This window comes from Eutrema salsugineum, unplaced genomic scaffold (genome assembly GCF_000478725.1).
Source record: "Eutrema salsugineum unplaced genomic scaffold, Eutsalg1_0 scaffold_12, whole genome shotgun sequence".
Classification (NCBI taxonomy): domain Eukaryota; kingdom Viridiplantae; phylum Streptophyta; class Magnoliopsida; order Brassicales; family Brassicaceae; genus Eutrema; species Eutrema salsugineum.
The window spans coordinates 10,265,376-10,280,627 of NW_006256895.1; the positions used below are offsets into that span (position 1 = coordinate 10,265,376).

The 15,252-nt window shown below is 38.5% G+C and overlaps 3 protein-coding genes across 3 annotated transcripts; all 3 read right to left on the reverse strand.

Moving 5' to 3' along the window:
• Positions 1–5,456: 5,456 nt before the first annotated feature.
• On the reverse strand, positions 5,457–8,486 carry LOC18025773 (3-oxoacyl-[acyl-carrier-protein] reductase FabG). Its single transcript, XM_006408831.2, has 2 exons — positions 8,475–8,486; positions 5,457–6,281 (listed from the first exon to the last, which is right to left on the reverse strand). The coding sequence occupies exons 1-2, from the start codon at positions 8,484–8,486 to the stop codon at positions 5,457–5,459; spliced, it is 837 nt and encodes a 278-aa protein (XP_006408894.2).
• A 689-nt stretch (positions 8,487–9,175) lies between these two features.
• Positions 9,176–10,463, reverse strand: LOC112089233 (profilin-4). Its single transcript, XM_024160232.1, has 3 exons — positions 10,233–10,463; positions 9,690–9,827; positions 9,176–9,310 (listed from the first exon to the last, which is right to left on the reverse strand). Exons 1-3 carry the CDS (start codon positions 10,362–10,364, stop codon positions 9,176–9,178), a joined length of 405 nt encoding a protein of 134 aa, XP_024016000.1. The 5' UTR covers positions 10,365–10,463.
• Positions 10,464–11,948: 1,485 nt separating this feature from the next.
• Positions 11,949–13,541, reverse strand: LOC18025774 (leucine-rich repeat extensin-like protein 4). Its single transcript, XM_006408832.2, has one exon. It carries the CDS (start codon positions 13,317–13,319, stop codon positions 12,135–12,137), a length of 1,185 nt encoding a protein of 394 aa, XP_006408895.1. The 5' UTR covers positions 13,320–13,541; the 3' UTR covers positions 11,949–12,134.
• Positions 13,542–15,252: the final 1,711 nt, after the last annotated feature.

Consider the following 15,252-nt stretch of genomic DNA (forward strand, 5'->3'; position numbering starts at 1 on the left):
CCATAAAGCATCCGCATCCGTACAACCTCCGATGGCTTAACAACCAAAGGCAGCTCAAAGTCACCAAGCAGGTTACCGTACCCTTCAAAATTGGACGGTATGAAGATGAAGTGTTATGTGACGTTCTACCCATGGAAGCTGGACACATTTTGTTGGGACGGCCGTGGCAGTTCGACCGGAAAGCAGTCCACGAAGGATTCACCAACAAACACTCGTTTCAACACCAAGGACGGAAGGTCGTACTGGCGCCTCTATCACCCCGCAAGGTTTACCTGGATCAAATCCAACTAGAAAGGAGTAGCAAAGGCAAAACTACCGTGAGTGATCCCTTAAACACATCCACCACTAAAAATGAGAGTGATACACTGAGTGAGCCACCACAAAAAGCCTTAAACACTCAACCCGTGAGAAGAGAGACTCTTTTTGTGAGGCCAAGAGAGATAAAACAGGCCTTGCTTGAGAAGCAGCCTTTTATTTTGCTCATGTTTAAATCCGCTTTGGCTAGCATGTCTAACTCTGAGCCGGAACTTCCGAGCAGGATTTCTTGGGTTTTGCAGGAATACGCGGACGTCTTTCCCGAAGACAATCCAGGCGGACTACCACCGATCCGAGGTATTGAGCACCAGATCGACCTCGTTCTTGGAGCGTCCTTACCCAACCGACCTGCGTACAGCACCAACCCGACTGAAACCAAGGAGCTCCAACGCCAGGTCGACGAGTTGATGGCCAAGGGCTACATCCGCGAAAGTCTAAGTCCTTGTGTCGTGCCTGTGCTCCTGGTGCCAAAGAAGGATGGAACCTGGCGAATGTGTGTTGATTGTCGAGCTATCAAAAACATCACGGAAAAGTATCGCCACCTTATCCCTCGTCTTGATGACATGCTAGATGAACATTATGGGTCTAATGTGTTCACAAAGATAGATTTAAAAAGTGGTTACTATCAGATCCGAATGAAGGAAGGATATGAATGGAAGACCGCATTCAAAACCAAACATGGTTTGTATGAATGGCTGGTCATGCCGTTCGAACTGATAAATGCACCTAGTACCTTTATGCGGTTAATGAACCATGTGCTTAGGTTGTTTATAGGCGTCTTTGTAGTAGTCTATTTTGATGACATCATGATCTACAGTAAGAGTCTAGAGGAACATGTGAGCCACCTGAAACAAGTGCTAGAAGTTCTTAGGAAGGAACGCTTATTTGGAAACTTTAAGAAGTGTTCTTTTTGTACGGATAACGTGGTGTTTCTAGGCTTTGTTGTCAGTTCACAGGGTATATAGGTGGACGAGGAGAAGATCAAGGCTATCCGAGACTGGCCAAGTCCCAAGACGATTGGAGAAGTTCGCAGCTTCCACGGTCTGGCCGGGTTCTATCGCCGGTTCGTCCGAGACTTCAGGACGATCGCAGCCCCTCTCACTGAAGTCATCAAGAAGGACGTTGGATTCAAATGGAAACGAGCTCAGCAGGAAGCGTTCAAGACCCTCAAGCACCGGCTTACACACGCACCCTTACTTTTCCTGCCCGATTTTCTCAAGACCTTTGAGATCGAGTGTGATGCATCCGGAGTGGGAATTGGAGCCGTGCTTATGCAGGAGAAGCGACTGATCGCTTACTTTAGCGAAGAACTTGCAGGAGCAACGCTTAACTACCCGACCTACGACAAGGAGCTCTATGCATTGGTCCGAGCTCTACAAATGTGGCAACACTACTTGTGGCCAAAGGAGTTCGTTATCCATACCGATCACCAGTCCTTGAAGCATCTCAAAGGACAACAGAAGTTGAACAAGCGACATGCGAGATGGGTCGAGTTCATCGAGACCTTCCCTTATGTGATTCAGTACAAGCAAGGAAAAGAGAATGTTGTGGCAGACGCACTATCCCGACGATATACCCTGATCTCGACGCTGGATGCCAAGATACTTGGATTTGAGATGATCAAAGAAGCCTACGCAACCGACCTGGATTTCCAAGAAGCTTATCGCGCCAGTTCTAAGTTTGCCTATGGAAAATATTATCAAAGTGATGGGTACTTGTTTTATGAGCATAAACTGTACAAACCTAACACTTCTATGCGTGACTTGATTGTCAGGGAAGCACACGGAGGAGGCTTGATGGGACATTTCGGAGTTCTTAAGACGCTAAGTGTGGTCCAAGACCATTTTTACTGGCCACACCTCAGGAAGGACGTGGAGAGAATTTGCCAAAGGTGTACGGTTTGCAAACTCGCCAAAGGACGCAGCCAAGGCGCAGGAATGTACACTCCATTACCCATCCCTACCGAGCCGTGGACAGACATCTCCATGGACTTCGTCCTCGGGTTACCTAGGACCCGCCGAGGTAAGGACTCTATCTTCGTCATAGTAGATAGGTTCTCTAAGATGGCACACTTTGTTTCTTGCCACAAAACTGATGATGCTTCCAACATAGCCGACCTGTTCTTTAGGGAAGTTGTTCGATTACATGGAGTTCCTAGAACCATAGTGTCAGATCGGGATACTAAGTTCCTTAGTTACTTTTGGAAAACGTTGTGGGCTAAGCTAGGGACTAAATTGTGCTTTTCCACCGCTTGTCATCCCCAGACCGATGGTCAAACCGAAGTGGTCAATAGGACCTTGTCAGCCCTCTTGAGATCGGTCATTAAAAAGAACCTTAGGACTTGGGAGGAATGTTTACCTCACGTTGAGTTCGCTTATAACCGAGCTGTTCATTCAACCACTCTGTTTTCACCATTTCAGTTAGTTTATGGTTTTAATCCTTTTACCCCTTTGGATATAACCCTTTTACCAATGACTGAGCGTGAAAACATGGACGGGAAGAAGAAAGCCGATCTGGTGAAGAAAATGCACGAAAAAGCAAGGCAGAACATCGAAAGAAAGACGGAACAATTCCAGAAGTACGGAACATCGAAAGAAAGACGGAACATCGAAAAAGATGTTCGAGCCCGGAGACCAAGTGTGGATCTACCTAAGAAAAAAAAGGTTTCTGAAAGAAAGGAAGTCTAAATTGATGCCGAGAGTAGACGGACCATTCACTATCCTAGAGCGGATCAACGATAATTCTTACAAGATCGACCTCCAAGGTAAGTACTCCGTCAGTTCAAGTTTCAATATCGCTGATATTATCCCTTTTTACGCAGATGAAGCCGACTTGAGGACAAGTCCTTTTCAAGAGGGGGGGATGAAGAATCATGGAACCGGAGGGAACAAGGGACGAGGTACAAATCGAGGTTCAGGCCGGAACACAAGACCAAATGGCCGACCTAAACGAAGTCGAGGCTCAGGACGGGGCACAAGACCAAGGATCCGACCTGAACGACGTCCTGGCCATGCCAACCGGACCAATGACCAAGTCGCGTACCAAGAAGCTTATGGGAGCAATCCAACGAGTTCTCGCCGAGCTAAGGAACCAAGGCCGAGCTGACGACCTAACACCCGTTCATAAAGTCATGACCGTCATCATGTACTCTGGTCTGAACTGACCTGGTTGGGGTGTTGTATTAATACTCTTTTTCCTTACATTCGGTTTTGTCCCACTGGGTTTTCCGAATGAGGTTTTAACGAGGTTAATGCACACCCATCTCACGACCACGGTTCGATTCGCGGCTAAGTATAACGGTCAAGGAGTTCAAGAGTCTAGCGAGAGGATGCGAAGGGTCAGCTGGAAGTCCGATCGTTATTAAACGTATTTTTAGATTCATTTAGTTTCATTTAATGTCTTTTAATTCTCTGTGAATGACCGATGGTCTCCTTTCGCCTCTATATAAAGGCACCAATGTACTCAGAACCATCATCACTGATCTTTTATAAAATTTCTCTTTTGAGTTTTCTCTTTTGTTTTTTAAGAACTTATCGATATTTTGGTGGTTAGCCATTGATCGATTCTCGGTTTATCAAGTAGTTTCATCCTGTTTGACGCAGCCTTCGATTCCAAAGTGAGAGAGAGAGTTGTAGTCGTACTTGGGGTTTAGGGAACTTCGGGACTTGTCTCACACCCTAACATCCGGTATCGCAATCCTTAATCAACTTTGTCCATCCCCTCATTTCCAACCTCTTCTTTGGATTTGGGCCTAAGGATTTTCGAGCTCTCGCTCACGCCTTAGCATCTCTTTCACCGAACCGGTCTGGATCCAAGGATTTATCAACCTCCACCGAGCCAAGTGTATGACAATTCTAGGACGGTCTTCTATTATATCACCTTCCATAATCATATTGTTTTTACTCAAAATTGGCAAGATTATTAATTAAGGTGGCCTTGGACATTAGAATAGTACCCTGCTTTTCACAAATTTTAATCTAGGATTCTGGTTTAGAATCCCTTCAGTTCTCATTTAGAGATTAATCTAGGATTCTGGATTTTGTGGTTTTGATTGATCAGTTTCTTGATTGGGTATTATTTAAAATTTGTTCTGTGTATTATACTATGATATTGTGATAGGGGTCCCAATCAAAGCAATATAAATTTGAATACAAGGTGTCAATAGCAGATTAAAGTCTGCCTTATTCTTTGTTCTTTTTTTTTTTAAAAAAAAAGGAGCAATACAATGAATAGTTATAATCTTTGATTCAAACAAGAGGGAATGAGAAAGTGGAGATAGTGTTTTTAAAGTGAAGAAGTATGCGGAGGACCATGCTATGCTAACAAAAAGATTGAGAAGGGACAAGAAGGCAAAGTCAAAGGGAACAAGAGCAGATTTCATGGAAATGAAGTGAAAGATTACAAACAACGATCATTGTTACATTAAAAAATGTTTGGTTCATACGTGGAGTGGCCTCCTTAAAGGGATTTCCGCAATTTTGGTTCTTCCCCAAGCATGAACATTTGCTTCTCTCTGCAGGTATGGATATTAAGGTTAACATTTGGGATGTGTATAACTCTGGTAAATATATAAGGACCTACAAGGCTCACACCAAAACAGAGTAAACTCGCAACTTGTGGTTGGGAATAAGACGACCAAGACAAGGCATATACCACGGTGGCCAAACAGAGTGCTCTGTTTTTTTTCTCTTATGTATGTTACTCATTCTTTTCCTTTTTTTTGGTCTAATGTAACACTATATTTCAACCAAAAAGAAACCTTCTTCACAATGAATGCTAATTTTTGAAAAGTTTTTGAAGAAGATATAACGAAAACATATAGTAAATTCGCTAAAGAATGAGGAAAAGATCCCTTAAGTTCTTGTGCCAAATCACTTGGAGAGCAAGCCGTCGTGGCAGTGGAAGACTTGTCTCTCAATCGTTTTCTTTTAGGTTTCCTAAATTTACACTACCTGAGTTTTGTATATCTTTTAATATAAGACTTATAATCATAACAACATTCGAATTTCTATGTTTTCTTTTATAGATTTTTACAAGTTTTGATGGAGAAAACAAACTGATAATAACATATGTGTGTCCGTTTGATGCAACCACATTTCAATTAGTTTTTAAAATGTTAGGTGGAGAATGTGTAAATGAATTCACTTATTACAAAACACACAAGATTTTGGGCTCATAGAGAAGAGAAAATAGGCAGAGACATATTGAGAAGAGTCATGAATAAGATAGCGAACGAGAGAGGTAAGCCCCGGATCCACGGCCTGTGGCTTCTTTAAAGGGATAATACGCTCAACAACGTTCTTGAACCACACTTTCTGCAAAAGACTTTGAGTAATCTCTGACTTGAAAAGCCCCGGTGCGATCGAGTTCACTCTGATATTGTAAACACCTAACTCAATAGCCATCATCCTCGTCATGGTGTGAACACTGGCTTTAGAACAATTGTAAGCGAGTGCACAAGGCACTATAGTTCTGTTGAGCCCTGAGATTGATGAGATGTTAATCACCGAGCCACTAAGTTTACAGTCTCGCATTAGAACGCAGACGTATTTTGAGATTAACCAAGGTCCGGTTAAGTTGGTCCTGAACACATTGTCCCACTCGTCCTCACACAAATCCAAACTCGACTTGACACTGCCTGTGATTCCGGCGTTGTTGATCAACGCATCGATCTTTCCAAAGACTTGCCAAGCTTCCTTAACCGCTTTTTGAATTGTGGCTGCGTCCGATGAAACGTCTGGCTCGAGAGCTGCGGGTTGGTTGTTGGTTCCGGTTGAACCGAAGCTGTTGATTTCAGAGCAGAGAGAGTTGAGGAGATCGACACGGCGAGCAGCTGCGATAATCTTGCAGCCAGCTTTGCCTAAATCAAGACAGATCTCTCTTCCTATACCAGAGGAAGCTCCTGTCACAAGAACCACTTTGTCTTTTAGTTCACGCCATGGCTCCAGTTGCTTCAACACTAGCTGCTTCTCTCCACTAGTATGATCTTTAACCTTCGGTGTTTATTACACATCAAAAAATCCAAAAACATATCTATTAATATTGTGTCTTTTCATTATATATATATATACTTTTTGTTCCGAGACTTCAAAGAAGTATTGATCAGAGAAACGAAGAAAACAGAAGATTGAGAACAAAGAAATAAATAAAAAAACCTGAGGAAATTTGGCGCTCTGTGACGATTGACACGACATCTTCTTATTCTTCTCCGGCGGGTATTGACTTCTCCGACGAGTTTGTTTCTTCTGTGAAATCTGAGAGCAGGTTTTCTCGATCTACTTCTTCTCTATCAATTAATCTCTTTGTTGTAAAATCATGCTCCAATCCTTGATCTTACATTTGTAAGTCTTCTTTTAGATCGCAGACAAAATTGAGAAAATTATTAATTTAAAGCGGGAAATAGCCAAAATAAATCTGTTTTAAAATGGACTTATGTATTAAATTTACTAAAATCTATGAACACCATTACAAAAAGTCTACCACTATGAAAGATCTAACACATTTTCAATAATTATGGTGTCATATTGATGTAGCGAAAGCTTTGAAAAATAGAATAGTGATCCGTTGATTCTGAGAATACCCGGAAAACTATGATAATCGCAAGATTATTCATTTAGTCTAAGAATACCCGAATAAATCAAGTCTTCTTAGATTTGTTGAGATCTCTTTATATCTACCGAAAACAAGGAACAAAGAGACAAAAGTTCAATTTCATTAATTCATCAAAAACTGAATACAACTTAAGCTTAAACTGCTTATTTATAATAAATCCAAAATACTATAAAACTCTAAAATAATAAAAGAAAATTATCTTAATAATAAAATAAATAATTAAAATATTTGAAATATTTCCAAATATTTATCTGCATCACATATAGCAAACTTATGTAATTAATCGATGACCAAAATTAAGTAAGTCAATTAAAATGAAGTTTAGCGAACACACTAGATCTCTTAGAGCAGCTCCAAAACCATAATATCATTAGAGGTTCTTAAATTAATTATAATTAAAAAGAAAAGATTTAATGGCATTATTAAGCAGAAACGTTCCTTATTTTAGAGTTTGTAGAACCTCTCTTGAGCCTCATACGTGGTGTTCATTGATTGGTTGTATGTTTTTAATTTTTTTTTTTGTTTTTTTAATAAGACACTCTAGGTAAACCAGAGGCTTTGAGAAATGTTTTGTGGATTCTATCTTTCAGCCACTCCCAAACTCGTTCTCTCTCCCTCCAGCGATTCATCAAATGCGTCTCGGATTTTTTATTTTTTTCCTTCTGGTTCATGAAATTTTTTATTGAGAATTTGTTTTCCGGTTTTTGATGTTCGCAGAAGAAGACGGAGACGGAAATGGTGCGTGACTATGAGCAAGGACATGCGGAGAAGAAGAAGGGACAGGATACGTCGCCGGTCACCGTCGTTTTCCTCTGCGCTTGATTTTTCCCATCACGATCGAGCATTCCAAAACCTTCAATGGTTTATGAGTTTCTGATTTCCTTTTTTTCCTGGATCTAACTACAGAATCGGAACTCTGATTCCGTCAGTTAAACGCAGCAATTGTGAGGAAGTTGATTTCTAGTGTTTTTTTGGATTTGTGCGTCTTTGCTTCAACACTCTCTCTTTTGTAATTGTTTCAGGTGTTGAAACAGTAAGAGCAGATCCTGTTGCGAACAAACCTACTCTGATTGGATTTATGGATCCAGTGAAGGTTACAGAGCAATTGCAGAAGAAGAAGAGCATGAAGAAGATTGAGTTGTTATCTCCAAAACCAAAGAAAGAAGCAAAAGCAAGCAATGACACAACGGCTGAGAACAACAACAAGACTATGGTTAGGCTCTGATTCACCTTGAAAATACATTCATTGCATGCGTTTATAAGACTCAGTTGATTATAAAAACACGTCTCTCTCAAATAACAGACAATGATTAGTGGCTAATGTAAGTAGTAATACATCAAAAAAAAAAAAAAATTTAGAACCTCACTTCATCCTACCATTGGACCCTAAAATTTTGAAAGGATCTAATAAAGGTTGTAAAACAAAAAATAAGAATAAAACTATTAAAAATAATGATTGGAGCCTCTTAAAAGGCTTCACCATTGGAGATGGTCTTAGGTCATAAGACAATAAGACAGATTTGTGTATATAAATTATCTGGTGTCACTAAGTTTGACATTTGAGTAAGTCTGTTATGTTATAATATAAACTTATATATTTAAGTCTGTTATTTCCAATCAAGCCTTTCACGCGAAAGAAAATATACTAAATAAGTATAATTTTACCACCATTATTTAGATAGATTTGTTCTGACAAAGTTAATCAAAATCGACCTATGCGGTGGTATTATCCAAACTTGAGTTTACAGGAGGCAAATAGAGTAATGTTACCTTTTTTCTACATAAACTTAGATCCGATTAACAACATGCATGCAGTAATATATATATTTTCTTCAATTTGCGAAAAAAAAAAAATCAATCTCTCTAATTAGGGAGTGTCTATGATCATTTTGTTAAGTTGAGTAAAAGGGTAAAGGGTTACAGATTACTCAGAAACACATGAGTGTATATATATACGCAAGAAATAAAATGTTGAGATAAAAACTGAGTCAAAAGAAACAAATAAATCTCGAAATCAAGAGAAGAAAAAAATAGTCTCAACGTTCGGCTTCTTCTCTTGCGTTATTGTTCTCTGCAACCTTAGTTTAAGCTTTCTTTTAAACTTTGCTAAAGTAGAAATTAACCAGAAAGACCCAAAATTAAATTAGAAAAAACAAAAAAAAAAACATGCACCCAACCGAAAGAAAAAGAAAGGTGAAAGAAACGATTTAAAGGATTAGAACAGGAGCAATGGAGCATTCTAGAGGGTTCAAAGACCCTGTTCAACCAGGTAATCACCCAACCTCTCGACGACCATGTTACATTGTCCTGGAGTCACTGGTTCTTCGTACAGACCAAACACCATTGATTGTCCTGTTTTCTTGATCGTGATTCCTCCAGCTCCCTGCACACGTTTTAGTAAGAATTAATCCCACAAAATCCCAACGCTAGCTAATGTCGACGGTTTTAAATTTAGAAAATTTGCTTTCGGGTTTTAGTTTCACATATACGTCTCTCTATAGTTTGAAAACCAAATGCAAATTATCTGATCTTTAACAAGTTTTGCAAGAGTTGATTCTACTAATTACACGTGATTTTTCCTTTAGCTTTTACGTTTACAATTAACCATGTGATTTTGCTAAATGTGGATTAATTTAAATGTATACATATATATACACTAAATGTACTTCAAAAAATATATATATAAATGCAATGAAAACAAACATTTGAGGCCTTATTTTTAAAATGGAGTGCAATGAGAGAAAGTGTTTGTGATTAATTACCTTCTTGCCACGAATGACTGCACCAGGCTCGCCTTGGATGACCATATACTTAAGCCCTGCAAGGAACAAGCCTGTGGGAGCGAGGTGACCTGGCTCATCGAAATCTTTCATGATGTCCGTGATCTCTTGAGGCTTTAACTGTTTGAAGAGGATGAATCATGATCAGTTTTTTTATTTATGTTAATATCTCCAATCAAACTAAAAGTGGAACCAAATCATGAATTTGATGCAATTTATGATGGAGATACCTAGCTAGGGTACAATGGTACAACACATCTTGCTCTCCAAGTTATCTATCTCCAATAAAACATGTTCGTTCTAGAAGAAATTTCAGTTCACCGATATGAATCAGTAAATGTTCTGATTGTGCGAAAAAATTTGAACCAATCCAAACCAAAACATGATTAACGAAAGCAAATCGGAATCTAAGAACGGGAAACACATACGAAACGATCGTGTCATGCATGCATGGCCCCAAAACGCGACGCAAATAATACATGAAAACGCGAAGATAAACGATTTGGAGGAGGAGTGGGAGACAACCTGAGGAAAGTTAGCGCTCTGAGCCCAAACGCTACCGTCATGGCCGATGATTGCGGCGGCGGTGAGATGGTGGCCTTGGCCATCGCCGACATCGCACATCAAATGTTCATCAACGTAAGTTTGCCACGACATTGTCTCGATCTCTTTTTTCTTCTTCTTCTTTCCTTTTTACTCGTCGCGTTTCGTTTTTTTTAAATCTTTTTTAATCTCTCTACGTATGTATTTGCAATGCAACTCTGTGGGGACTTCGTCGTCTCTCGATAAATAGGGAACGAACAAGAATGTCGTTAGAGAGAATCTGGACCGTTGGATTGAAAGACCGATTGTCAGCCGCTCATTTGTTTTTCAATTAGCCAGTTCTTCTACTCACGTCTCGCCTTTGTTCTAGCTTTATCATTAACTCCATGCACGCCACGTGTCCTTGCTAATTTCCTGCTATTTCTAACGAGCAAGAAATATTTAAGGAAATAACAAGAATATTATATTCGGTTTATTACTTGGGTGTTTTTTCCCGTGTTATTCGAAGAGGGCCAATATGGAAATGATTAGGAACATGGTTTTTTTAAGAAGCATTTAAGTATGTGCACAACCTCTCTGATGAAAAGATTGTGTGAGTCTAGATCTCTCTAGTTTCTCTACACAGTTATCACTTATGAGTTAATATTTTTCTCTTTGAAATTTTTTAGCATATACCATATCGAAGACTAGTTGGATTCTTAATTTTAGAATCCATGGGAAATTTAAAATTGCAAAGGAAAACTGTTAATTTTTTTTTTGTATCCATATTGAATTTCGCCACAAAGATTACAATATTTACCAATATTTCTCAAATAGCTTTGCCATGTCGAGCACAGCTTTACCTCGTGAACATTAAGCAACGGTGCACATTACGCAGTTCCTCATGGAATAAGGTTTTGTCAATTTAAAATTTTATATTCATTTAGTTGTATATACTAGCACTTTAACTGTATATATTAAGACTTTGATACAAGTAGGATATTTATGTGTAGACTAATCTAACATTGAGATAAGATAATATTTGATTGTATACTAACACTTTGATGCCATGATTTCACCTAGATTGGAGAACCATGCATGTCGCTACTTTTTGACGAGATATTTTATATTTGAAGATCAAAACGAGACCTACCCATATCATATGCTAAAGCCAGCCTTCCAATATAAAACGATGTGAATTAACATCACTTTTGTTGCATTAAGAAAAGGTAGAAACGCTTAATAGATAAGCCCATATACACGAACAAGGACAAGTGAACGGGGTCAGAATGTCACATGGGTCTTGTTGGATCAAGACGGTAGGAAACATTACTTTGGTCTATGAGCTGTGTGAATAAAGGATGTTATCACATCCGATTGGATTTTTATTATCACCTAATAACACGGTTGAATTCTTATTACCTTTTTTAAAAAGAGTTTTACGGATTTTTGCATTTGCTTATTGTAATATTCTTCTTTTGGGGTTAGGCAAGACGGGACCAATTTTGGACCAACAAAATGACCAATTCCTTTTTTCATCTATTGATTGAAGATCACTTAATTTAGTGATGAATACTGAATAGAGAGAGCGAGTGGTCTTATATTAAATTTTATCCAACAATATTTGCCCTTTCGGGTCAAAATAATTTAACACTATTTCTTTTGTTTTTCTGATTCCTGTCAGAAAGATCCGATTACAAGTAAACAGAACAAGGTACTTGAAAATCAGAAATAAGCTTCTAGTAATCAATTCTACTAAATCAGTTGGTTACTAATTAACTGACAAACCCATTTTTGGCATTTTCTATCAAAATAAAAGTCACAAAGCGCATTTTTGCATAAGAACAAATCTTGCAAAAGAGAACAACCAAAATAAAAAAAATGAAAGCTTCGAACTTTATATGTTCATGGAGATGAAGTCACCTTCAATCCCACGATCGCAGCGCACGTTAGCGGCTGCGCCGGAATCCTGAGACAGCTCAACGCGCTGCCGGGAATCGCCGAGCAATCCGGCTGCGGACGCTGATAACCCTTGCCGGGAATACAATTTCCGGTGAAATCAAACCCGACGCTTCCTCTCGAACACTCGGAGCTAAACCCGGAGAAGAAATTGAAAGCAACCGTGAGATTTATCAGATTCCTCAAAGAGCAGACCAAATCGGGAAGATCGCCGGAGAATTTGTTGTGTGCGAGGTTTAAAACCTCGATCTCCGATAAGCAAGAGATCGTATCGGGGACATGACCCATCAACGAATTGAAACTAACATCGAAGACTTCAATGTCGGAGAACAACCCAACCGATTCCGGTATGCAACCGGTTAACTGGTTATTCAAGAACAGAACCTCCTTCAATTTCGATCCGGTTACGCCGAAACTCGTCGGGATTTCGCCGGATAATCTGTTATTCGCGAGATTAATCACCGAGGCCGAAGAGTATCCGAGATTCCGGGGAATTTCTCCGGTGAATTGGTTGTTGTTGAGGAGAATCGCGTCTAACTGTTTGTTGAAGAGGTTTTCAGGAATCGAACCGGTGAAACTGTTGAACCGGAGATCGAGGTAAACCAGATTTGGGATGTAGATTGTGACTTGAGGGAAAGAGCCTGAGAATCTGTTGTTGCTGAGATCGAGTTCTTGAAGAGAATCTAGGTTTCTGAAAGAATCTGGGATTTGACCGGAGAATCTGTTGCTATTGAGATGGAGAATGGTTAAATCGGAGAGAAGAGAGAGGTCTTTGACAATGGTGCCTTTGAGATTTGCTTTGTTTAGATCTATGGCGATGACAGACGAACCAGAACAGAAAACCCCTTTGTAAGAACAGACATCTTCACCGACCCATGTCTTAAGAACACCAGATGGATCCTCTGTAATGGCGGATTTCCAGGATTGAAGAGCACTGTAAGCTGCATTCGTCTGTTGCTTCGGAGCCGAGCCAGGATCGGAATTAGGGTTTCCGCCGCCGCCGCCGCCGCCGACCCAAACTCCGTCGTCGCCGATTCCGACTCCAATGCCGTAGTCTCCAACGCATAAACCAAGAAACAGAAACAAACTCAGTAGCTTAAAGTTGTTGCCTTTCTTCTTCTTCATCATCATTTCTTCTTGGTTCCTTTTCTTGAAACTGATCAAACTCAACTCAAGAAGCTTTGATTAAAAGGTTCTGTCTTTATACATTCTCTGGGGAATGTTGAAACTTGGAAAGAGAAATGAAGTTAAGATGATTTTTTTTTTGTTGAGGTTTTTCTTACAGAAGTGTGGTTGAAGCATTGATTAATGATGACTGATGAGTGAGTTAGGCTTTTGTGGGGGCAGAGATTTTATGGAGTTTTGCTTTCTCGGTTACTGTTTTGTTTTCAACGTATGATTCATTTTTTTTCAAAGGCCTCATGCTCTAATTCATCTTTTTGTATGTCTTTGGATGAGAATACTGTGGAGTCAATGAAATGATGAATTATATTAGTAAACACGCTTACCTTATGAGTCATAAGCGACGTATGTATGACCAACAAATGTAGCATTGTAGTTTTGTGATAATATCGTCCATTAGTCCCCATCCAAATTCAAATTCTTATAATTATGTACAATATTAACAATTTGCAACATTTAACGTTTAATACATTTCTCTTTTCTAAAAGTATGCTGACATTGGTTTCTTTTAGTCGTTTACAATTTATACACATATTTATCTATAAATTTGGATTATAATACGGTGGCAGTATCAATAGAATCAGTAAACTACAAATCAAAATCATCTTCATATTGAATTTTTATGTAATTTTGGTTAATATGAAGATGATTTTGATTTGTAGCTTACTGATAATAGTATTTTCACTGCCTCTGCTATTTTGCTATCACAGTAGTTATGTCACATCAGTTGCTTTTTTCTTTTGTTCCACAAAAATAAGAATGTGAAGAAATGAACCACTGTTGTTATGACCGACGTTAAAATAAGCACTGTTGTGAATTGTGACCAATTTGATAGATAGAATATAATAAAACCGACAAACTACCATAGAGTCGTTTACTAATAAAATAAAATAAAAACGACAAATGACCATGAAGTCGTTTACAAATAAAATAACTTAGGATTAAGGACTTAGGAGGCTTCGGAGTGTGAAATGTAGAGATTGCGTTGACTTGGGAAATCGATTAATGAAATGTGAAGAATTTAAGATCTTTTATCGCCTCACATGGAGGGGACACACCAATAGATTTTGGGATGAGTCATCCATTTAACATAGAAAATTAATCGAAATGAATTGTATTAAATAGTATTAATATTTTCCACCCATAATATTATGTCCCTTACTAGATGAATTCTTAATTTCTAGGGAACATGTTTTCCTATCATTTCCAACCGATTCAATGAAATACTCTTTTTTTTTTGGGGTCAAAATGAAATACTCTTTTTTGGACAACAAAATACTCCTTTAAAAATTCAAATTATATGTTTACATTATTCGTTTTTTATTTCGTTATAGTCTTCTTGTTTTTTTTTTGTTTTTAAATACCATTCAATTTCTATTACATGCACTACATGCACCTTAAGTCGATAGTTATTACGAAGAAGTACAACTTGGAGTTTTACCTCATAACCTGGATATAACGCAGACAAAAAAAAGACTCATTTTTACCACTAATATAAATTTTGGAAAATAAACATTGAGTCATCACACAAATTTCGATGATATTCATAAGAAGACAATGTTAATAAATACTTTAACAAAAAAAAGAAGATAATGTTAATAAATAAATATTAAGAAAATTACAAAAATACTTGAATGCAGCTAATGGACAAACTATTGTGTGTTTCGTATATCTGGGGTACCCAAGCACCCAACTGATGTCTCAAAATAAAAACAAAAGAATGTCCACAAATATTACTATTAATATTAAAATAGAGTTAATTAGTTCAATAATCTAAAAGAGAGACGAATTTGCCAGAATAACCAAGGACTCACAGCAAACTAAAGTTACTGTGTTTATAGTTATCAGCAAAGACTTTTGTACCCCTGATATTTATTGTCAA